The sequence below is a fragment of the Solenopsis invicta genome, chromosome 1 (assembly GCF_016802725.1).
Source record: "Solenopsis invicta isolate M01_SB chromosome 1, UNIL_Sinv_3.0, whole genome shotgun sequence".
NCBI lineage: Eukaryota > Metazoa > Arthropoda > Insecta > Hymenoptera > Formicidae > Solenopsis > Solenopsis invicta.
Window position 1 is genome coordinate 4,775,942 of NC_052664.1, and position 25,123 is coordinate 4,801,064.

Consider the following 25,123-nt stretch of genomic DNA (forward strand, 5'->3'; position numbering starts at 1 on the left):
ACAAATATATATTATAAATGTATTTGTTAATTAAAAGTAAAACTTTAATTTCTTTTATAGAATGAAATAATGTTTCTTTCTTGGCACAAGATAATATCTGCTAGAAATATAGAAATTTAAAAAAAATAGCAAATTTTGCGAATTGCATTTTAAACCAGAAGATATTATTAAAGAAGACGCATTTGTACAAACAGATGGAACAGTAATTTGTATACCAAGACAAAGACAAAAATTAAAAAAAGGAGCGGATCCTTCAATTTTTCCAGTAAATCAGATACCTTATTTTAATCAGATAAAACATGAAAAGTTTTCAACTGAATGTAACCTCTCAGAAACAGTTTTACATTCAGTTCTTGTATTTATAAGTTATGTGTATGTGAATAAATATATAAGACATTTCATTTATTACTCCTTTCTTTCTGTAGCAATGTATACAATTGTATATATTCTTTTCAATTTTACAATTTTATTGAATATTTAGGCATTGATTATGTAATATGCATTATATACAGGAGGGGGGGGGGCGAAACAGTAAAATATCTCGAAAACTAAGCATTTTAGAAAATAGTGTTTCAGATAAAAGTAGTAGGGTTTAAAAAGATCTATTTACTAATATTATTAGTTGGATGGTGTCACCAAGGTCAGATCAAAATCGCATTACCTTTTGAAATGGAACACTATTTTTGATTCTAGAATCTAATAGCTAGTGTTAAGACCTTTCCAAAACCCTACAAGAAAGTTTATTTTTGTTGAGTACTTTCCAAATTGTGAGGCTTGAAACCTACAGTGTACTGTAACTTTCATGTGTCATAACTCGGAAAGTACTTAATAAAAAATAACTTCTGATTGAAATTTATAAGGTTACAATGGTATTACACAATTTACATGTAACATCGAAAACCCATTTTGCCATTCCTGGTGGGGGAGCGGGAAAAGGAGGGGGGGGGGGGCGAAAAATCTTAAATGCAATGTGGGTTCGTGTGAAATTAATTTCACAATGTGGGGCCATTGAAATAAATTTCAACCGTATTCGTGATCCAAACTTCAAGCAAAAACCTGGAAACGAAAAACTGAGAGCACATGCGCTATCGATAAACGGCTAGGTTTTGGGAATAATTCATGCTTTAATTGTGTAAGTACTTTCCGAGTTATGATGCTTGAAAGTTACAGTACACTGTAGCTTTCAAGCCTCATAATTTGGAAAGTACTCAGCAAAAATAAACTTTCTTATAGGATTTTGGAAAGGTTTTGACACCAGCTATTAGATTCTAGAATCAAAAATAGGTTCCATTTGAAAAAGTTAATGTGATTTTGATTTGACCTTGGTAACACCATCCAAGGTCAAACAAATAATATTAGTAAATAGATCTTTTGAAACCCTACAACTTTTACCTAAAACACTTTTTTCTAAAATGCTTAGTTTTCAAGATATTTTGCTATTCCGATACTTTTCCCCCCACCCTGTATATTTCACACTCCGGCGATATCTCCTCTCTGAAATAGATTTCATAACATTAATTATAATAAACACTATGCAATTACATATTGTTTATACTATCCTTATTTATTTCTATTTTATCTTTACTTACTCTATATATGCTTTAGCTGTACTATTTTAGCATAGCTATTGACACATTACATTTAAAACATTTATACCATTTATTTTATTTATTACATTATATTAAAAAATTTTCTACTCACACTGTAACATATATTTTTCTAACCTTTTAACCAAAAACACTCCAGAACACGAATAACAGTGTGTATAATTTTATCTTTGTCTAACATTTGGTGAACAACAAGGATAAAATTAGTCCAAGATGACGACGCTATGGTTCAAGTTATTCCGTTCAACGAACTCGGAACATTTTTCGTGGCCACTTTCAATCTTTGCAGTTACCTCTCCTTAATCTTACTTCATGATAGCGACCAATTACAACAGCAGATAAAAAAGCAAAGAAATGATTGCAGAAGTATGATTGGTTGCGTCATTCCGTTTTGCTGTAAATTTCTGTTTGTGAAACATTAGTCTGACAATAAAATGCGACTGAGGGTATATTCCGAACGGTCTTAGTTTGGCTCATTTTTTTTTTTTTTTTTAAGTTGGCAGTCATGTCACTAAACGGAGAAATGTTCCGCACTCATCGTTTAACCTGCAAACATCGTAATAAATCGTGAACGCTGTATTAAACCAGAAAAAGATGTTAAAAATATATTCTTTAGAGATACAAGATGATAATAAAACTTATAATTTTTTGGTGCCAAAAGATATTTACGATTTAACTCATAGTGGTAAATATTGTAATAAATTATTACAAAAACAAAATTTTTCTCATAATTTTTAACTTTTCAGATCCATTATATGCAAAGTTTTAATTATGCAAAAACAAAAATATCTCAAGTTATTTAATAAAAGTAAATCTACAAAAACTGAACATATGATAAAAAAATATTAAAATTATTACAAAATTCCAATAATATACAACTTTATGTATCAAATAATATTTATGATATTTATGTTTGTTAAGAAAAATTTCTATATTTTCATCACTCTTACTTGAACTAAAACTTGTAAAAGCCATGTTAAGTATCATAGCTTCATTTTAATTCATATTTACATATTTTATTAGAAAAGAAGAAAATATAAATATTTGTTCTTGAGAAGTGTTGATTTTTATAGGTTCTTGGGAAGTGTTGATTTTTACAGGTTAAATGATGAGTGCGGAACACCTCTCTTTAGTTACATGGCTGCCAACTTTTAGAAAAAAGAATAATCCGAACCAACACCGTTCGGAATATACCCTCAGGCATACGAGCGATGTGAATCTCAATAAGATGTTGAATAAGTAAGCGTTTTATTTTTATATAAATATATTTTTATATAAATATATTTATTTTAATATTATCAAAACATTTCTTTAAAAAATATGCATAAATGAGCAAAATTGTGGTTTGCGTTCGCTTTAGCACTCACAGCACTTGTAAGTATCAGTTAGCCTTGTTAAATATCTAATAAACAACAAGGATAAAGTAAATTAATTTCAAACAACAAAATATTAAAAAGTATAAAATTTTTTAAATTATATAGTTTTAAAAATTTAAAAAATATATAAACTTGACTTACTAACTCGTTTATTTATTTTTTAATGTACAGTGCAATGTTATTAATACGTTTTATTTATGAAAAACCAAGACGCGAGAAAAACATTAAAAAATTATAATATACTTACATGTTAAATGCAAAAAAAAATATTCACATAAGTTTATTTTACAATATTACTTTGAAACAATCAAAAGTTAATATTAATATATATTTAAAAAACATAAATAATATTTTAAAAACGTGTTTTACATTATTTTAGAAATTAAAAATAAATATTAAATAATTGTTTTAAAAATATTAAATGTATATATTTTTTCCATTTATAGAAATGACAAAGAAATAAGAATTAACTAAATATTTTTAACACATTTTTAATTACATTTTATAAATATTTTGAAATAAAATTCACAAATGAAAAAAACTTTGAAAAAATGTTTTAAAAAAATTGACTATTGATTGGGTCAATATTTTAATATCTCTCGATTTTTTCCACACAACTGTAATTATTGTATCAAAGAAAAATCTGCAAAAATTGGTATGTTACTGTAAGTAGATAAAGAGAACTGTACTATAGCGAAGAAAGAAACAAGTTTCCAAAATTATTCAAATAAGACTATTTTACACTACATATAAAATTTAAAGTTAAAAATGTCAAAAATGTTTAAATTATCAAACTTAAAAATAAAGAATTTATTTGACCAATAATATGAAAACACAGTATAAACAAAATGCTTTAACATAGCTAGATCTTACAAGGAAAGGTCGCGAGATGCGGGTCACCGATTTTAATAAAATTTTATGGGTATGTAGTATTCACTCACACATTTACAATAAAGCAGTTCGTTGCGGATATTAAGCACTTTCGAGAAAATAATTTTTATTTTTTTATTTTTCTTTGTTATTTTTTTCATATGGCTTTAATATTTCTTAAAAGAAATATTAAAGCCATATGTTAAAAAGGAAAAGTTTGTATTAAGATTCTCGGGGTAGTCAAACAAGTTCACAAATATACGATAAAATTTTTGTAAACGATGATATTTCAACTTGTCAAATAAAAATTATTCCGCCAAAGTGTATCCCTTTATCTTGCGACGTATATTTTTACAGACAATTTAAAAATTTTATCAAATAATTACCAAATTATACCTATCTCCTTAAAAACAATAAAGAAATATCCAATCGTGAGGATGTTATTAAAATACATTCTTTAGTTCATAATCGATTAAGCGCACTAATCTTTTGTGACATGTTAAAATATGCATGTTTGCATCTTAAATAACAAATGAAAGAAGTCTTTTTGAAAGAGTTAATGAAGTTTGTTTTCCAAATTCTCTTAATCAAATGAAATGTAAAGACTGTGCACATGAAATGTTAATGATTTTATGTGCATAGTGCAATGAACCATTACGTTTCAATTGTTTTTACGATGAATACCACCCTAAAGGCTGTAAATAAATTTACAATAAGTTGTAAAACAGTGATTATAAATTTTTATTGCAAATATATTTTTTATATTCATAAAAAGTTTTAATTTATTTAATAAATTATTTAATAGGAGAGGATTTTTATATTCCTTGATTTTTTTAAATAACACATTTTATATTAAATCATTAAAAATAATCTAAAAATTGTGTATAACAATTTGAAAATACAAAACTTAATTTAAAAAATTATTTTTTTGAGAATGCCCAATATCCGCAACTGCTTTACTACAATAAATGTGTGAGTGAATATACATCTACAAAATTTTATTAAAATCGGTCACCCGCCTTTCCTTGTTAGGCCGATATATATTTTACGATTTTATATACCTTTTCTAGTTCAACAAACTGCGTACTAAATAAATTTTTTGGTCATAATACAATTCTAACAATAAGTTGAACAAAAATTAATAACCTATCACGTTTTTAAATTGAAAATCAATTTTGTAATAAATGATGCTAATTCGTATCTGAATGTAAGAACTCTTTCCCACCCGTGCGTGAAGCGCCCCCAATATTCAAAAAAATTTTTGTAGCTTATTTGATTGCTCATTGTTTGCACATGTATACATACTTTGAATTTTCGTTTACACACTTTTAGTAAAAAGAGTTAATTAAAAAAATAATTTTAGACCAATTTCACAATTGCCCCCCAAATGAGCAAATTAGATTCAAATAGCCTTAATATAAATTTCCGTTTACACATTTCGAATCAAGTCGATTTTTTGTTCGCACCCTCTTAGTTTAAAAGTTACAGTTAAAAACAATTAAAGTTTCGAGAATAGTCATCTCCAATAGATAAGTTTAAAATATAATTATTGATTTCAAAATAGTACTAGTCGATTGATTTTCATTTGTACACTTTGAATCAAGTCGTTTTGCATCTTTAATTAAAAAGTTATAAACAAATTAATTTTTAGCGATCATCTTTATGCGACGAAAAGTACGTTTCAGGGCGAATTCTGAAGACATATGTACTTCAAATTTTACTCATCGATAGGTTTTCGTTTGCACACACTTAGTTCAAAAGTTATAAACACTTAAAGTTTTAAGAATAGCCATTTCCACACTTGTGATATCGTCTGATGATTTCAATGATAAAAATGAACATATCCATTAAATGGTCTATAATTAAATAACGATAAATAGAAATAATTAAATAATAATAAACTATTCTGTTTTAAAACACAAATTTTTTGCTTTAAAAACACAAAAATTATATAAGGAAATAATGTATGTTTTTAAAGTAAAAAATTTGTGTAATTAAAACAGAAAATTTATTCACATACATGTTTCAAATTCATACACTTTTCGAATATGTGTGTTACCACAGAGCATGCGCATGTGGCCATAGAGCATACTAATGTTTGCATTTCGTCGATATGACAGATTTCCTAACCTGAATAGTCAACGTTAATAATAATATCTCGCTTCGCGAGGCAGAGCGCATTTTTTTCTGCCAAATTCTTTTGTTTCCTGCAAAAGTTTGATTGAACCTAAATTCATCAAAATTGGAGGCGAGGCCCTTAAACTAAATAATTATCAAAATTTCTTTCCAATATCAAAAATTCAAAATGATGTATTTAATATAGTGGACACAATCTACCGGATTTGCTTGAAACTTATTATTGAGGTATCTTCGAGGTTTCAGATTACGAATCCGATGTCAAAAATACAAAATTCGAATTCGATTGATTTTGAAAATTTTGTTTACCACATTAAATTTGCAATTTTTAATTTTGTATTTTTGACATAGGATTCGTTATCAACAACGTCCAAAACTTTCGAGTAACAAGTTTCTAGCAAATTCGATTGATTTTGAAAATTCTGTTTGTGATATTGAATCCGCTATTTTGAATTTTGTATTTTTCACCGAATTCATACTTAGCGACCTCAAAAACTGCCAACTAAGTTTTACAAAATTATATTCATCATAATAAAAAATGCAAAGGGTTAATAAAGACACGATATGATTGATTCATAGTATTACAACTATCAACAATTTTTCGTCATTTAAATGCAATGGGAAAAATTCAGAAGTATGGAAAGTTGACGCAACATAAATTATCCGAACACGCAATTGGTAATCAATACAACGTCTGCCTTTCATTGCTTGCTAAGCAAAACAAAAGAAAAGTTTCTTGTGGCGTATTGTAACTGCTGATTAAAAATGGATATTTTACAATAATTCGAAAAAAGAAAAATATTGGGTGGAGTCCGGCTAATCAACCGCATTGGCGCCACGCTACAATATTCACGGCTACAAGGTTTTGCTGTATCTGATGGGACCAGAAAGGTGAGTAATTCTATGAAGTGTTGTCACCGGATCAAACCATTACAGGAAACTGCTACAGCAACCAAGACAACTGCATAGAGAATTAATTAAAAAACGCCCGCAAATAATCAACAATCATCGCAATAGTCATCTAGCTTAATGTTGCTAAGAAAAGACCAAGAAAACATTGTTGAAATGGGAAGTTCTCTCGTAGCCAACTTATTCATTAGACATTAAATCTTTTGACTATCATTTACTTAAATCAATGCAGTCTGGTGCTTCTTTAATGCCATGGATATATGAAAATGGATCGATCAATGGATTGCCTCAAAAGACGATTCCTTCTTTCGATGCAGTATTTGCATGTTACCGGAAAAATGGGAAAAAGAAGCGATGAAAGCCACTTCAGCACAATTAAATGAAACATACACAAAAAGAATGATGTTAAAAAGACCTGTTTTTTGGCCCATTTCTTGGACCTCAAATTTCAAACTTTTTTTATGCCAAATAGTACTATATAATGGAACATTAATCCCAGAGAAATTTTAAGATGAGCATAAACGTGGTTCCGGAGATATAAAGAGTTGAAAGTGATGGTTTCTCATAACACAAAGCTCCGTTTTTAGACTTCTTTTCTGTTGTTTGAATAAAAGTTATCATTTCCCATGTATTTTTGCGCGCTGAACACGAATCTGGTAAGCAAATTGCTCTATCACGTCAGATTTCTTAGAAAAGTGTCAAAAATGATTATTTTTACTTCATCATGACGTTAAAAAAATCTATTTCTATCTATCTAAAAATCTATCTAAAAAATGTATATACAGGTTGTCAGATGAAGTTTGCCCGTTGTCTCATGGGTTAATAGAGCAAGTAAAACTGAGCAGAAAAGTCCTGTACCATGTTTCAATATTCGCAATAGTTATCGAAATAAAAACTTATAAATTTGGCGAATGAGCGCGTACTCTCCCTGCCCATTGCACGCGGGACCGCTTATCGGTTGCCAAACCATAGGCAGCCGCGACAGGCGGCGCGGTAAAAAGGGTAAGAGCCATTGCTACTTCTGTATATACAATTCAAAATTTCATCTTCTTTCGATCCCTGAAATATTTATGAAGCATTACGGGACACCCTGTATATATATATATATATATATATATATATATATATATATATATATATATAACGAAGTAAAACATTGTTTCTTATAGATTTTTATTCCGGATTGAAATATGACCTTATAATTTTCGTTTAGTATGAAAACTCCCCGAGATAGATGGATTTGAAGTGACACCGCCTTTTACGCATCGAGATGCTTTCCTACTGAGTCCCCTTGCCTGTCACAGATTAGAGTGTTTTTTTAATGTAACTCCCCTTGCAAATTGGGATGCTTTTTTAATGTGAGTTCCTTTGTCTTTCACTATGCAGAGTTATTTTGTGAATCGTGATAGATACATTGTATATGTCAGGATTAGGTATTTATATCCCATGATATTAAACAAATCCAAGGAATCATACAATTGTCATTACATGACTGCAATAACTGCAATAATCGACGAATCTTATAGTACAGTATTTCAACTGCGAGAAAACTTATAAATGCGTCATGTAACGAGACTCTATCTTTCGGGTGTTTTGTGAAGCACGCCCTCTCCCTTCCATAAATGAAATAATGGTGAATGGTAGATTGTTTATTCTCTAAACAATGAATCTATACGATAAGAATACATCTTCAATATTACATAAACTTCAGCCATGTATTTTTCCTTATGCAATATACCCAGACTGGAAATCATCACTTTCAATCCTTTATATCTCCAGAACCGCGCTAATACTCATCTTAAAATTTCTCTGAGATTAATGTTCTATTATGTAATACTATTTGGCGTAAAAAAAGTTTGAAATTTGAAGTCCAAAAAATGGGCCAAATTTGACATTACTCTTTAGTGCTCTTTTATTGCTAATTTGTTGCTCACTTTTGGATTTTGCTCCAGTCGATTCGGAGAAAATAGTAGCTGTGCTGATTTAAGATTAAAGCTAGCACTTTGTTACTCAATTCCCAATTAGGGAAAAAAAATCTGTATTGTTCTTTTATTTATTTTTTTTTTTATTTTTTTAAATGGCTATACTAGCTTTAATCTTAAGTCAGCACAGCCACATTTTCTCCGAATCAGGTGGAGCAACAAAATCCCGAATTGAGCAACAACTTAGCAACAAAAGAGCCCTAAATTTCTGTATATGTTTCATTGAGTAGTACTGAAGTGGCTGTGTCAGCTTAATAGTTATTGTACCATTTGTTATTGTAATAAAAAATTGCAAAAAATAGGCAAAAACTTTCATACCGACCTAATAACAAAAGACAATAAAATAAGGTAAGGTAGTTAAGGTTTAATGATATGTTTGATTTAGTATGTATTACTTTTATTTGCGCGCTCGCGCTTTCTTATTGCCGTATATGGTACGGGCCACACTCTATCGAGTTGAGCTTACAAGGAAAATCCGCGACCTTCGAGTCACCGATTTTAATAAAATTTTATTGGTGTGTAGTATTCATTTACTGTAAGAAAACAGTTCGTCGCAGATATTCGGCATTCTCGAGAAAATGACGATTAGATATTTCCAGCACTATTTCCTATAGTATCGTTAAAGAAGAACAATTTTTTAGTCAGCGGCGTAGCGTTTGGCGTTAGAAAAAGCATCATATTTACAACGGTCTCCGAGTAAAACAGTCTTGTTATTGGTTTTTTTTTGGTCTAGATTATATAAAAAAAAACTAAAAGCTGTAACAGTACTACAAATGCCAAAAATATTTAATAGTCATTTTCTCGAAAATGTCTAATATCAGCGACTTACGGCTTCAATACAGTAAAGGTTTGAGTATATCTACTACTATAGTATATCGATTACAGACCCATAACATTTTATTAAAATCTGTGACCCCAAAGGTCGCAAGTTCCCCCTGTTAGGTGTCACTTATGGCGTTGTGAGCAATTCCATGGTCGATAGCGCGATCGTTGGCGCGTGCATCATTCCGCACTCAGCAAGAGAACAGCCAACATTGTAACATGTTCAGAGAAATAAAGTTCAATCTGTTTATCGCACCCGAAATCAAGTCTATCTGCGAGTTCTTACCCATTACCAAACAGCCGTATCCAGTCAACCACAATTACGTTAGTGCATAAAAGCTTTTCATAATCAACGAATCATTATTACTTTTTAAATATTTTTTGGATATTGATCTTTCAATACAACCATCAATAAATAAAATCTTCAGAGAATTATAAATTTATTTTTAAAAAAGGCATTTCTCCATCTTGTGGATAGGTGTGATAAGACAAGTATTCCGGTTAACAAGATGGACAATATGATACGTTCTAAAAACAAATTCAAAGTAGAAAGTATCTTCTGTCAAGTAGTACCTATAGCAATTTTTATAATATTGTTTTGTATTTTGTAATGTTTTTCGCATCATAATCAAAGATTCACATTGGATACGTTCTGAATTTGCATATCAAATGCATAAAGTATTTGTCCTTTAACGTTCAATAAACAAGGACAAATTATGTTCTATGAGCAATTCGAAACGGACATATTGTATCGAAAATCTTAGATTTACATAAACAAGGATTAAACTTTTAAAGCCCACATGGTCAAACCAGTAAAAATAGTCAAAAAATAACAATAGGAAATAGGACCGAAACATGAAAAAATATTACTAACATAAAAAGCACTTTTCAAAAATTAATTTTGCAACTTATTGTTATAAACTAATTATTAAAAATTTATTATAAAGAAAAACTGATTGCGCCAATCGCTTCTAATTGTTATAAACAAATTAGTTGCTTGTTCATCCTAATTGGTTCTAAAGAGAAAAATTGCTCTGCGAATGGCTGTGATTAATTACTAGACAGGATGTACACAATCTCGCTGCGCACAGCTACTCTACTTTTTTTGCCCTATCTTGCCTCTAATCAAAGTGATATTGAATTTTACAAACACTGTTTACAAAAGTAGAAAATAACCTCTTATTGTCGATTAAATTTTGTCTCAGAAACACATGCATTCACAAATTAACTATTATAATTTAATACTAATGTTACAAGTAAAGAAATGAGATAAAATCATGAAAAAATCTCAAAAAAATATAAATTATGATCATAACTCAATAACGCTGCCTACTTCGTTGGCTCATGTGTAATTTTTAACGACCGAGGGGCCACATCTAACAATAAGATGTATGCCCGATTATGATTCCTACATTTGAATCGCGCAATACAAAGAATACCCGTCTTATTGCGTCACCCTGTCTTGCCTCACCTTTTTTTACTATTTTTAACAAAGTAAATGAAATTGACTTACCTGCATGAAACACTAAAACGCTTAACTACCTGATCCCATTCTCAAAGAAAGTGAAAATAAATTATAGACTTCCAAACCAAAAATGTCTACTAGTTTAGTAGCATAATTTAAAACTTTTTCGAAGTACACTTGTACATACATCAATCCAGCATTCTAGAGTTAATTTTGTAATTTGAAGACCCTGGATGTTGCAAATGACTTTCAAATGACACAATTAGATTAAATTTCACGAAATGTGCATGTATTAGATGTGTGAAATTATACTACTATATATGAAAGAGGACGATGGCTGAGACATCAATACAGTGTTGGATTTTGACAGAAATTCATGAACAAATACTGAACTATGAGCTGATGCGTTGTCATGATAGAATTGGGACGAGTTGTTTATCCACAATACTGGTCGTTTTTTTTCGAATTGCTTTACACAAATGGCGTAAAACTTTGAAGTAATATTCTTTATTGACCGTACGATCCGAGGGTAAAAACAATCCCGTAATCAAAGAAAAGAAGAACCTTGACATTCGATCAAACTTGACTCTTCTTGGTTTGTAATTAATCATAAACTGCTGTTTTTAGACTCACCAAAAACTGTCTCTAAAATTTCAATCACGTTATTGCATTTAATTTTATTTTTAACGCAAAATTTAATACAAATTCTTTGGTCCGTTATTTTCACACTTCAAAAATCGCCAAGCACACCAAAACACGTCTTATTAGTTTACCTACTCAAAACTACGCAATCTAAAATGGCTAAAAATTGATGTAAATGTTATGGATAGGTGTATCAAGCTAATTTTGGAAAAAATGGACTCAATCAGTTATATATTATGCGCAAAATCTGAATTCCAAATACTTTTCAATTCCAAATAGTCAAACGTATAGAGCAGAGTGTGGTTAGTTAAGCATAGGAACAAGTTGAACCATAAGAATATTGTCAGTAAGTAAAACATATATGGACATGTTGATGCTTAGATAAATCTTTACATTAGGGGACATCTCGCCGATGACCTTGACCTTGATGTATATAGGCATGTTGGTTTAGGAGACGGTACTGATCTTCCTAATAAAATAATCTACGGTCCCGCATAGTTTTCGACATATACTTACATAAAACTCATTTTCAAAATTTTATTATTTTTGTTAATACCTATAGCTTCGCATAAAAAATCTAAAATTTATGGAACAGAACAATTATAGATCTCGATTTTGCCGTGATAACAGGAGGTTGAGTGGGACCTTGCTACGTGTGGAAAATCGAAACTTACGTGGAACAGTACAATTATGGACCTTGTTTCGCCCTATAGACAGGAGAAGGGATAGAGTAAACCTTGCTACGCGAGGAAAGTCGAAACTTACGTAGAACAGAACAATTATAGATCTCATTTCGCTCCGTAAGCAGTGGAAGTGGAGGAGAATGAACCTCGCTTCGCGTAGAAAGTTGTAGAGCCGTGTAGAATAGTACATTACCTATCATATACGAGGTATCATATAACGAAAATAATAAAATTTCCAAAATGAATTTTGTACAAGTATATCTCGAAAACTATACGAGACTGTCAATCAATTTATAAGAAAAAGTTGAACAGCACCTTTATCTCTATACTATGTCAAGGTCAAGATCATTAGCACAGTGTCCCCTTATAATATAAAGAAAGGGGGTAACCACTAGCTAAAATGTCCTATAGATTACATGATTTAATTTCATATGATTTCATCTGATTACACAATAATTTTTCGTGATTGCATATGTAATTATCAGATTTCTTGTGATTAAAAATGATTTTATTTGACTAGAAACATCATTATTTGCTCATTTCTTTCAAATAATATTAAATTGAGGGCTAACCACTCAGAAAATAGATATATCAATACTTTATTGGGGTTCATTATGATTGATAAAAGATTTTTCTAATAAAAGAGTCATAAAAATTTTTGATAAACCTTTTTTTTTAAAGACAACATGAAAAATTGATTACAAAATCCTAAAGCTTGTACTAATTTCATCAAACTTTATGATAGTCATATATGATTTCATCATAAATTTCATGATGATTACACATGATTTCGAATGATTACGCAAAAGTCCAAAATGATTTCTTCTGATTTATATATGATTTCTAGTGATTTTATTATAATTTCTGATTTCATCTGACTTTATGATTACATCTAATTGCAAAATAATTATATGAAGATTTCGTAAAAATTTCATAATGATTTCGGAGACACTGTTCCACGGTTACATTAAGTAGTTACCCCCTCGTAAAGAAATACCGATGCTTGTGTAAAAAAAAAAATGCAGAAAGTACTGCGCTGAATATGTCAGTTTACATCCGGCCATTAGGAGACAAATACAAACGCTTTATTGTTTTTGCACAATATACACAATACTCATACACTACAGCATTATAAAAACATGCAAAATATTGCTGCAATATTGTAGCAACATATATAATATTATATTACCGTTGCTACAACATTACGTATCAATATTTCTGAAATGAACATTTTACCATTGTTACAATTTTGTTGCAACAAAAGAGATCTTTTTGATCTATCATTTTTTTCTGATATAAGTCATTAATTTCTTAACTTCAATGACAAAATTCTCATTTTATTTACAAGTTTTTTAATTATAAAAAAATGTCAGTCTACATCAGTATGGAACTAGTTGACTCAAACGTCCCAAGCTTATATTATAAATTGAGATACTTAAATTACATGTTTTTATTTAATCAAAAGAAAAAGAAAACAAAATTATTGGAAAAAAATAAAATTGTTGCAATTTTTAAAGAGATTAATTTTTACTGTTACACATGTTAAGAGGTACTAAAATCGTGAATTTTACCGACTGAACAACGACACATACAATTTATAATACAATACATATTATATATAAGATTTATGAAATATTAGTACGTTATTCATATTACTACATCAATATCGCACGCATACATACAATAAAACTTTTCGTTTTAAATTAAATGTCTATATCTAATTTTAAAAGCTCGACGTTATTCCTTCGTGTAATTTACATGTTTAAAGACTCCAACTTTGTAAGTACAAGCTATAAAATTTTTATATTTTATATTAAGCAAATATTATCACTATTTGACGGCTCTAGATGCCATATTTATCTAACAAATAACAAAAAATATCTGAATTAAATTTTTTTTCATACTCTCCATAAAATCCATACTACAAACATATATTAATGCATATACTTTAATTCTGGAATAGGATTTCCTTTCCAAATCTGTAAAAGTAATACATACGAAAAATTGTTACGAAATTATTGCGTTTTTATAGATAAAACAGAACTGAATTCAAGATCCAACAGTTAAAAATATTTTTTATATTTAAAATATTTTTTATGTTTAATTTTTATTATAAAACAAAAAGAAAAAGATGTTTAAATAAAGATATATTAATAATAAAGTGTTATGAATACACCTAATTCTTTTATATTTTAATAATAAATAATCTCATTAGATTATTGTTTTCATGGTTCAACTTACCCTTCAATATACCCTAAAGATAGGATATTCCACTTTTTGCATTTAATACAAATTTTTTTCTTTACTAAATATATTAAAAATTTTTTAATGTTTAATTATTGATTTAAATAAATGTCCAACCTGTTAAAGTAATTGTTATTAGTTTGCTATACTTGTGTGAAGGTTTATAATAGTTTCAGTAAAAACTGGCCTAACTAGTCCCACTTTATATCTATAAAACTTGCTGCTACATATCTCTGATATCAAACTTTCGTTCCTACGACAACGCAGCGAACCCTAACAAGCAGTCAATATGTTATGACGTCTAAGCAAATTGTAAAGAATTAGTTTTAATTACCGTCATCAATGTAGTACAACTGAAAAAAGTATCACAGTATTCCATAATCCTTTACCCATTCTCTTTTTCCTTTATAAAATTCAAGTAAAATTTCTTAATAGTGCTTCAATAAATATTTGTAAAAATATTAATCAATTGCACTAAAGTCATATGTTTTCTTCTTACAATCATTTTTAAAGTCAACAGACAAAAAATCGATATAACCAAATAAGGTTTTTTTACAAAAAGAATAATGTCATGATGGTAAAATGATTCGATAAGTTCAATAACTAAATCAAGAAACATCAACAATGCTAATATAAGTTAGGAAAATAACATAATTGTTATTTCGTTAATGCCACGTTTACTTCGGAAATAAAAGTTTAATTAAAATTAATAGCATAGAATTGATATATACATATGATTGGAATTTCGTGAAAACCATTTAATTATTGATAAAGCTAAATGACTTGAGATAAAAGATAATAGAATATACAATTATTAAAGTAGATAATCAAATAGAAAATTATTTGTTGTCCCGTGTATAATCGCACGATTAAAAGTAATGTAACTGATACAATGTACTGGCCACCTGTTCTTACATTTGCATAGGAATTATATAGTTTTCGAAACATGTTGGAAAAGATACGTTATAACAAATAAATAGATTCTTCTGGTTTCGTAAACAAACTCTAATATAACTTAAATATTTTTTTATTAATCATATCAATTTTTTTACTGATACGTGCCTCCACTGTGTTAGATACACGCAATTGTAATGGGAATTATAGAATCCTTTGGGTATACAAATCAATTTCAATCGAATAGCATTCTGTATGTAGCATAAAGCGGAAGGAATATATTGCGAACGCGTTTCCTGCTTCCTTGGCCGCGATCCCAGATCCAAACTCTCTTGCATTTCCTCCTCCACCTGCCAAAACCAGTTGGTGAAACTTTAATGCGACAAAGTTTTCGAACTTACCATACATCGGTTCGAACAAATCCCCTTTGATAATTTACTCGGTGCCGCATCACGCGCGCGCAAATAAGTATTCCACCTTTGATTCACACGAATAAAACTATTTAAGCACGCAATTTCACAATTGAAATTACTTGCCGTCAAAACTTTGTGACAATAACTTATTTTGAAAAAAAAGAAAGATTTTTCAAAAACAACAAAATTTTTATTAACGGACATGCTCTACATGTTAATCTTTATAACTATTTTTATATAAAAAATGTTTCATTCATAATACATTTACAAATATAATTACGAGAACATAGTTCTTAAAATAAAATATATTGAAATATGCAATTAATAATTTTTTGTACCTCATAAAGCGTATTAATTTTAATACGTGAAAATATGCACGGTAATGATCATTATGAATGTATTGGAACTGTGATAAATAAAAAAAGTATATATGTACTGGAACGAGTTCTCGGGCAATATTGGTCATTAAATTATATTATTATTTATATCTGTTTATATTTCTGATATTACATCAAATTATATAAAAAAAAAGTATATATGAGGGAACAACTTGACTAAACAAAGAGCTTCTTTTAAAACATTTTTTGGATATACCATTCCGTATGCACTATTCAATAATGTAAATAACAAGATTATTTACATCATTGTTTACATTATAAAATGCAAATAAAAAAATTAATAACTTCAACAACAACAAATTAATATTATCTAAAAACTTATGTAATAAGTTACTTTATTGTGGTTTACCTAAAATTAATACAGTAAATTACTACAACGGTGAATCTAATCGCAATTGAAATTATTTTTTTCGATTTATAATCATAAACTGGCGATTTAATGGAGAGCAGTGCTGTTATATGAAAAAGATGCATACGCTCGCAACATCCTGTTTTGTCTGAAACAACAGCTTTACGAAATGTAATTTAAAAAAAAGACACAGTCACGAGAATGCATTTTTATATTGCAAAATAAATGCAGAGTGCGCAAATACTACGATTTGCACTCTCTATAACGCAATAGAAAGGCAACAGAAATAGTAGTTTGTATCGAGGTAGCGAGTATTTATATTACGTATTAATATTACTAGAAATACTTGTGCGACAGCATTATGAAATTTCATTACGACGCGACGGCGCAGCGGAAGAAAAATAACGAGATTCACATAATATATTCTTTCATCACTTATCAACTCTACATTTGTATAAAAATTTGAAATAATCATATATAATTATATTAGAATTTATCAATAAGGTAAAGAAAATGAAATTTTGTACTCGTTAATCATCATGTCCATAAGTAAGTAACGCAGAAAAATTCAATTATCTGCGTTCGTTAAAACAAATTTACTTTGTACTACTGCGATTGCGGATTTTAATTTGTTCTCTTCAATACATAGATACAAATGCACAAATACGCCCACTCTCGACTGTCCGCGCGCACGTTTACTCGTATATGCTTGCCTCAGTCTCATGTTGTGTGTATGTACACGTACATGCTTTTTTATGCCCTTTCAATCTACGTTTATTCATTCTTTTATGGATACCAACCGGGCTCGCCTTTCATTTTGTTTCAACGGAGGAGGAGAGAACCGAATGAAAAGTTGAAACGGGCGGAGGAAAAGAGTAGAAATAAACGAATGGGTGGATAGGAGAGGTACGGGAGTGTAGGAGGGTACGTATGGAGAAAGGAGGGAAGCGGAGGATCGAGGGGGAAATGAAAAAGGAGACAAGGAGAAAGGGGCGAGAGCGGGTGGCGGGTTGTTACTCCCGCGATGGTGCTGGGGAGGAAAGGCTCGCTCGAAGGTGGAGGAAGAGTATATAAACCTGTAGAAATGCATTAGGTACCTACCTACAGGCGATATTACCCAGGGAAAAATTCTGCTTCTCAAAGGGTCGCTCCGAGTGCTTTTCAAAGTAGATTTTCGGAACGAGCTTGTCCGATTTTTCTTAAAAGGATCGCATCGAAAGAGAGAAATTGCACTAACTCAATGGACACTAACACGATGGACACTAACACGATGGCCTACCGATTTAATCACGAACATCGTAAGATTTCATCTTTTGATTTTGAAAATGTTTATCTTTTTTATATTTTTTAAAGCAAAAATTATGCATCATTTCACTTTGAATATTGAAATCTAAATAAATTTTATCAATAAAATCATTTGTAACGTCAGAACATATACAGTGATCAACAAAACATCAGAAAAAATAGAATTGAATATACTAACAGAAAAATCGTGTAAATCCTGTATTTAAAATTTTTGGCTAATAATAAACTTCTTATTCTTTTAATAACTATATAATCCATATATATATACGCCCGCGTGTGTTTGTATACAAGTATTATGAAGAATTCAAATCTTAGAGGGTAAATAGAAAATAACTCAAACATCTGATAAGATTAATTTTTCGACTTATATAGTTTAGATATTTTTTTATTTTTTATCTTTATTATAAGTTTACTGAATGATGAATATTATCTGTTTTTAAATTTTAATCCTATTTTCGATCATCTTGTATATATAAAAAATACAGGCTAAAAATATTGTTTAGTATGAATTTTGAGCGATTGGCTCTCATGCAACGTTCTTCGAAACAGATTCGATCTCGTGATTAATAATATGAAAAGTTGAAAACATTTTTATCCAATTATTTAAATCAGGTAACTGTGCATAAATAAATCATCCATTGCATTAATATTCGCCATTTTATTATTTCGTTTTATTACTTCGTAGAGAGAGATCTAACGAATAGATACGCACAATCGGAAACATTGATCGCGCGATGCCAGACACAACGGTATTCTATGGAAGAGATTTAATTTAGACGAACGTTTCAAATCAGATTGAACCGGAAAATAAGGACGTTGTATGGTAATAGTGGTAGTACCAATGGCAATGGTGTAGTGAGGAGCAATAAAATTGAGCGAGAGAAAGAGAGAGAGAGAGAGAGAGAGAGAAACAAGGTGTGGGGAAAGAAAAGAAGGGAGAAAACCCTTCATAATGTTGGGATAAACAAGGATAGAAATCAGATTGGACATATATTGACATTGGATAATCTCCTTAAAAATCAACAAAAAATAATTATCACTTACAATTATCATGATTATCAATATTAAAATTTGTATATAAAGAAAAGTTGCCAATAGTTACATAGGTCCTGTTATTTTTCGAAAATTAAATATTCCAATTTGTTAATAATAATAAAAACATGATTTGATTATATAATTAAAATAAAAATTCACAATTTATATGTCCGTATTTATATGTTACGTACCCATTTTCGATACACATAAAATCTGCTAAAAATAAATTCTTCCAAGCCAAAAATAAAATTTGCACAATTTTCTTTTGCAAATTGATTAACTTAAACAATAGTATGTATATTACCTCTCAATAATATTAAACAATTTTATATGTTTGTCTATTTATTTTATATGACCTACAAACTTGTATTTATATTTTTCCCTTACTTATTTTTCTCATAATGTGATTTTAAACATAACACCGCGGTGCAACATAAACTGACACATCTGTCGATAAGATAGACTATAAAATAATAAAATCATATTCTGTTCTATTATAGAATATAAAAGGTACAGCATTATCTATTAAGTTGGTAATCTAATCTAATTTTTATATTTTATCGCGCTACATGTTGCAAAACAACACAAAATATTTGTATAAACCAACAAAAAACATTACATTTACATCAAAGTGAAAACTCCTCATATATTTTCACATACCTTAACCTGTCTTAGTTTTTAAATATTTTGTACAGATGTAAAGAAAAAGAAAATGTAGCATTACTACATATTATTAGTAATGCTACATTTTCGATCAAAAATCAATTTTTCGATTTATTATGTTGAACATTTATTTTTGCTTATTTTATGAAAAACTTTATTGCGAAATTCTTAATCATATAAAACCTGCATCATATAGAAGACACTTTTTAATTTGTATTTATTTTTTATAAGTTTTATTTTCAGTTTTTGTTTTAAGAAATACCCAAAACAAATGATATCGATATCAATCTTTTTCTACACTAACATTCATAAGCATTTATTCACGTAAGTTTTTTTGTATTTCTCAAACACGTTAAAAACGTTTAAAAAAACCTTTTATTTTAAAATATTTGTAAATTACAAAATACCAATAATACTTTCCTGAAGTACTAAAACAAAAATATATCGAATAAAATATTGCAAAATTAAATAGTTATTTGCGAATACTTAACATTTAAAAAACAAACTTTCATTTATTATTGCAAAGTCCACAAATTGATTTTTTTAATACTTATAATCTTTCATTCAAATTAATATTACGGTATACATTCGATGACCATATAACAAAAATGAAATGATACATCATGCATGTTAAGGAACTCGGTCAAAGGATATGACATCAATTTTATCAATTGAATTAATCTATGTGTACATGCGATATTTATGCAGTAGTAAACATCAATGTATCATTACAAACTATTACATCAATATCGCAAACAAACGTATATATCTTTCAGGCACAGTATTTTTTATACTAAAGTCCTCAGCTCATTTTGGAAAATATAATATTGTTTTATCATGTTACCCCAACTTGAAATGCTTGTTTCATACGTACAAAGTATAAAACTTTTATATAAAACAAGTGTGTGTGTGTTCGTCTGTGCGTGTGTGTGTGCGTGTGCGTGTGCGTGTGCGTGTGCGTGTGCGCGTGTGCGGGTACGTGTGTGGGTGCGGGTGCGGATGCGGGTGCGGGTGCGGGTGCGGGTGCGGGTGCGGGTGCGGAGTGCGGGTGCAGGTGCGGGTGCCGGTGCGTGTGCGCGTGGCTGTGCGTGTGCGTGTATGTGTGTGTATTTTGTCACGAGTCAATGCCAGACTCGATAACGTCGATAACAAATCTATAATTTTTCAATTTTTTTTTGTTTTTCATATAAAATTGCATTCCAACTATGTATCTATTACTGTTTGTACATACTTTCACTATGGAAAAATATTTATAATTTTATATAATCAACAAAAAGACAATTTTGTATAAAAAATATCGCGTTCAATCGTAAAATAAACTTATTGCTAATATTTTTTTAAGGGGAGCCTAAAGTTATCCTGTTTTATCGACACAATAACTTTGTGATACCTTTTTATATGTATAATTTTTATAGTTTTGAAAATCTTTTCTCAGAATCAAAGTATACACATTAATACATATCTATAGTATGGAAAAGTAGGCTAATTCGAACCATGTTCCAAATAAGACCTTTTTAATTTAAATGAATACGGTTAAACAGATTTGCGTGTCACTTATAATGTAAAGTCCTTATAAAACACCGAACGTATTACAGCAGCTTGACAGTTCTCTGTCATAATATTCATGGTATAGATGCGAATACACATATATTTTCAACTATCATGCAAAAATTTTTTACAAAAAGAAAATTCTTATAAATCATTATTTAAAAGGTATTAAAATTTTGAAAGGTAATTGATTTAAAATAATTAAAGAGTAAAATTCCAAAATATCAAGCATTTTGTGATCATTTTTGCGGTTCATTGTAAAATGTTCTAAAGTTCAAAGAACTCGTGTTCAAATCGGAATTGCAACCTGATCGTAGCACTAGTGATTGACCAACCAAATGTTAAATTAGTAAAATACAATATTATGAGTCATCAAACTCGAAATAATTGAATTTTATTGATTTTAACTCTAAATAAATAACATCAATATTAAAACATAACTGAGAAACGTCTAATTATATAAACTATCACTAATTTGTTTTTCTTTAATAAAATTTTTATTTTTTTACTGTCAAATTGCTCAATAGTAAAAAAAAATACATTAAAATCTTACCAAATCTATTTAAAAATCAATAAAAATACAAGTGTCTAATTTGAAACCAGTAGTTCCAAATCAAACTAAAAAAAAAAAAAAAAAAAAAACATTTTCAATTATAGTTCAACACAGCTGAGAAATATGTCAAAATGGTCTCAAACAAAAGTGAAGAGAATTAAATTATTTTTCCAATGACATCTTTGGTTTTACAATCGGACCTTATTTTTCGCCTTACAGAGAGCAAAATCTACAAATTGGTCCCACTGTCCCTTACAGATCTTATGTAGAGCACGAAAAAATTTTTTATTCAGATCTTTTTTTATCATTTTTTAAACCAATAATATGATGTCCAAAACTATCGTCGTGATAAAACTAAAGTCGTGATAAAATTTGTTTGATATAAAAGCTCTGTAATGTGTACTTACAAAATTGGAGTCTTCAAACATATAGTTTATATTTTATATAAAGAAACAACATTGAATTTTTAGAATTAAACTTAGGGCCAGTTTCATAACTTCCGATTAACTTAAATGATCGATTAAATGTCAACCGTGATTGGTTATTTCTGGTCAATTCTACTTAACGATAAATGCGATTGGTCAATTCCGATAAAAAAATCATAAGTTAAGCGAAGGTTGTGAAATTGGCCCTTAAACATTTAATTCGATACGAAAAATTTAAACAAAAATTTATCCACATGTATGCATGCGATAATAATGTAGTAATATGTAATAACGTATTGATGTTTCGTAAATCGTACGTATGTATTGTAAATTGTATGTAAGTCAGTCGATAAAATTAACGATTTTGTCAGACTTTTAGTGCTTGATACAATCATCTAACCGTTTATATTTTTAAATAAATGCATAATAACAGTACAGTTGTATATTATTTTTCACTACAAAAAGAGACTTGTGCTGGAGATATATTAAATCATATAACATCGTAAATGAAAAAAAAAGATATATATATATATTACCAACAGCTCCAAATTTTAGAGATTAATAGAAGCAAAAATGCAAACACAATACTTAATATGTAAACGATCGAGTTAAGTAGGATTGCTTAATATCAGCAATTATAAAGAATAAAAACATTCAAGAGATCCCTTTTTATAGTTTTATAGATAAGATTTCTGCATTTTTTCTTGATTATATTACCTATTCATTTTGTAATATTTTTCAGACAAATAAAAGAATGACTTATTTAAATCATGTATAAAAAATTCACATAAAATATTGTTTTATCACGGATACATTTTCAAACAAAAATATTATATATTTGTGAAAATCTTTTATTCTAAAATAAAAATTGTTTAACAATATAAAACAACGACAAATATAATTTGACTCTCATAAATTGCTGCTTAGCTTAATAACACTAGTTTAGACAAAAATGAAAATTATTTTAAAACAAATAAAATGTTTTTTATTGATTTTTGGGCGCTGCAAATGATGCCACAGACCAAATTTCACTAGCACGTCAGATTTCAAAAATAATTGAGATTTACTATGCAAAAAATGGTTTTTTTACCGTGTTTAAAACTTTGTAAAAAAAATTAACATTATCTGGGAATTCTGATCAGAAACCATGAATGTATTGTTTATCATATAAAATGCATTTTTTATTTCAATATCTTACTTGTTAGTCATGTTATAAAAAATTTAAGTACAGGATTTGATGACTAAAAAATAAGATATCAAAATTTTTTAAATACATTTTATAAAGAATAAATAATAGATTTCTGATCAGAATTTCAAGATAACTAACATTCTTTTTACAAAAAAGTTTCAAATATAAAAAAAATCATTTTTATATCTCAAGTAATTATACCTCAATTATTTCAGAAACCTGACAAATTGATGAATATTGTCTTATAATATCGTTTGAAGTATCCAAAAATCTATAAAAAAAAACACCTTATCCAATTTAAAATAATTAAAAAAGTATTTTTTTATAAACTAGTGTTTATAAAAAAGCATTTCATAAATTGGATAGAACTGTTCAAATCTTTTGTTATTTAAATTCTATATTTTATTATTTGTTCGTTAAAAAATTATTAGATTTTTTCAAAAAAATCTGAATATTTTTTTTGTAAATATTCTAAAGATTCCCATATTTTGTAATCTTATTTTAAAAAGTACAAATAATCATTTATAAATAAGATTAGGAAAAGTCCGTGTGTGTCACTCAGACAAAAAAAAATGCATAGTAGCATTTCTCACGCGCGAAGTGTTGCTATTACGGTTGCTCTCCAATTTTCATTCAAAAATTATTACTTTTTGAATGAATCTTCGGCTGATTATTCTGAATTTTGATAATCTTTTTTACATATAAATAATAGACAGTAGATCAATGACAGCAATAGAAACTTTGGCTGCGTTCATAAAAAAAGCAACTTTACAAAATTCTTTAATAGCTATTGTAAGATTCTTTAACCCTCCATGGCCCAACCGAGAGTTTAAAAACCTAAGCAATTTTCAGTTTTGAATTATTTTGTCTTAAATTCGAACACGTACAAAAAAAGTGAAAAACGTATTGGGTTAAACAATTGTATAATAATATTTTGAAATGTTGGAAGAGTGTATCACACACATAAAATTTTTTCAGGTTCTTTTTAGAGCCCAAAAATTCTTTCAAAAACACTATCAGGTACCGGTTAGACTAGGAAAGAAGTGAAAAAACGTTGGATCACAGAGAATTAATACGATTGATTCTTGTCCTAAGTTCTTGCCAGATTTAATGTATAAATCAATAATATTAAAGGATCTTAAAGAACACTTACAAAGCTGCTTTTCCTGCGGCCTTTATTATAAGTAATATGCACAATCAAATGACATAAGAGTCAAATTTTTATGCAATATTTTCATTATTTTCTTTTTCCTTTCAAAAACTTGAGATGAAATATTAGTCAAAATCCACACTTTACAAAAACAGCATAGGACGTTCAAGAATATCCTCAGGACATACGGATGTTCTTCAAACATCTTATAAACATCTTTAAGAGGTGCTGCGTGGTAAACACACTAACTACATGTAGTCAATGCGAGAACATATTTGTTGATTAGTCTTATACTCATGGTTATTAATATTATTCCACTCACCTTATAGGAATACTGATCGAACATTCTGCAGGCTTCAAGATCGCTACTGAGAACGGAATAACCAGCATCCATACTGACCCGACGCTTCTTCTCGCCGCCTAGAACGAGCTCTTGTAAATGAAAAGCGATCTATCACGCACAGA

At 29.0% G+C, this 25,123-nt stretch overlaps 1 protein-coding gene across 1 annotated transcript in view; it reads right to left on the reverse strand.

Moving 5' to 3' along the window:
* LOC105205392 (TOX high mobility group box family member 3) overlaps positions 1-25,123 on the reverse strand; it is a 280,237-nt gene that overhangs the window by 254,518 nt on the left and 596 nt on the right. The window contains exon 2 of the mRNA XM_026138290.2: positions 24,981-25,078. Coding sequence (XP_025994075.2) covers positions 24,981-25,078 — 98 coding nt within the window. The remainder of the gene's footprint in view (positions 1-24,980; positions 25,079-25,123) is intronic.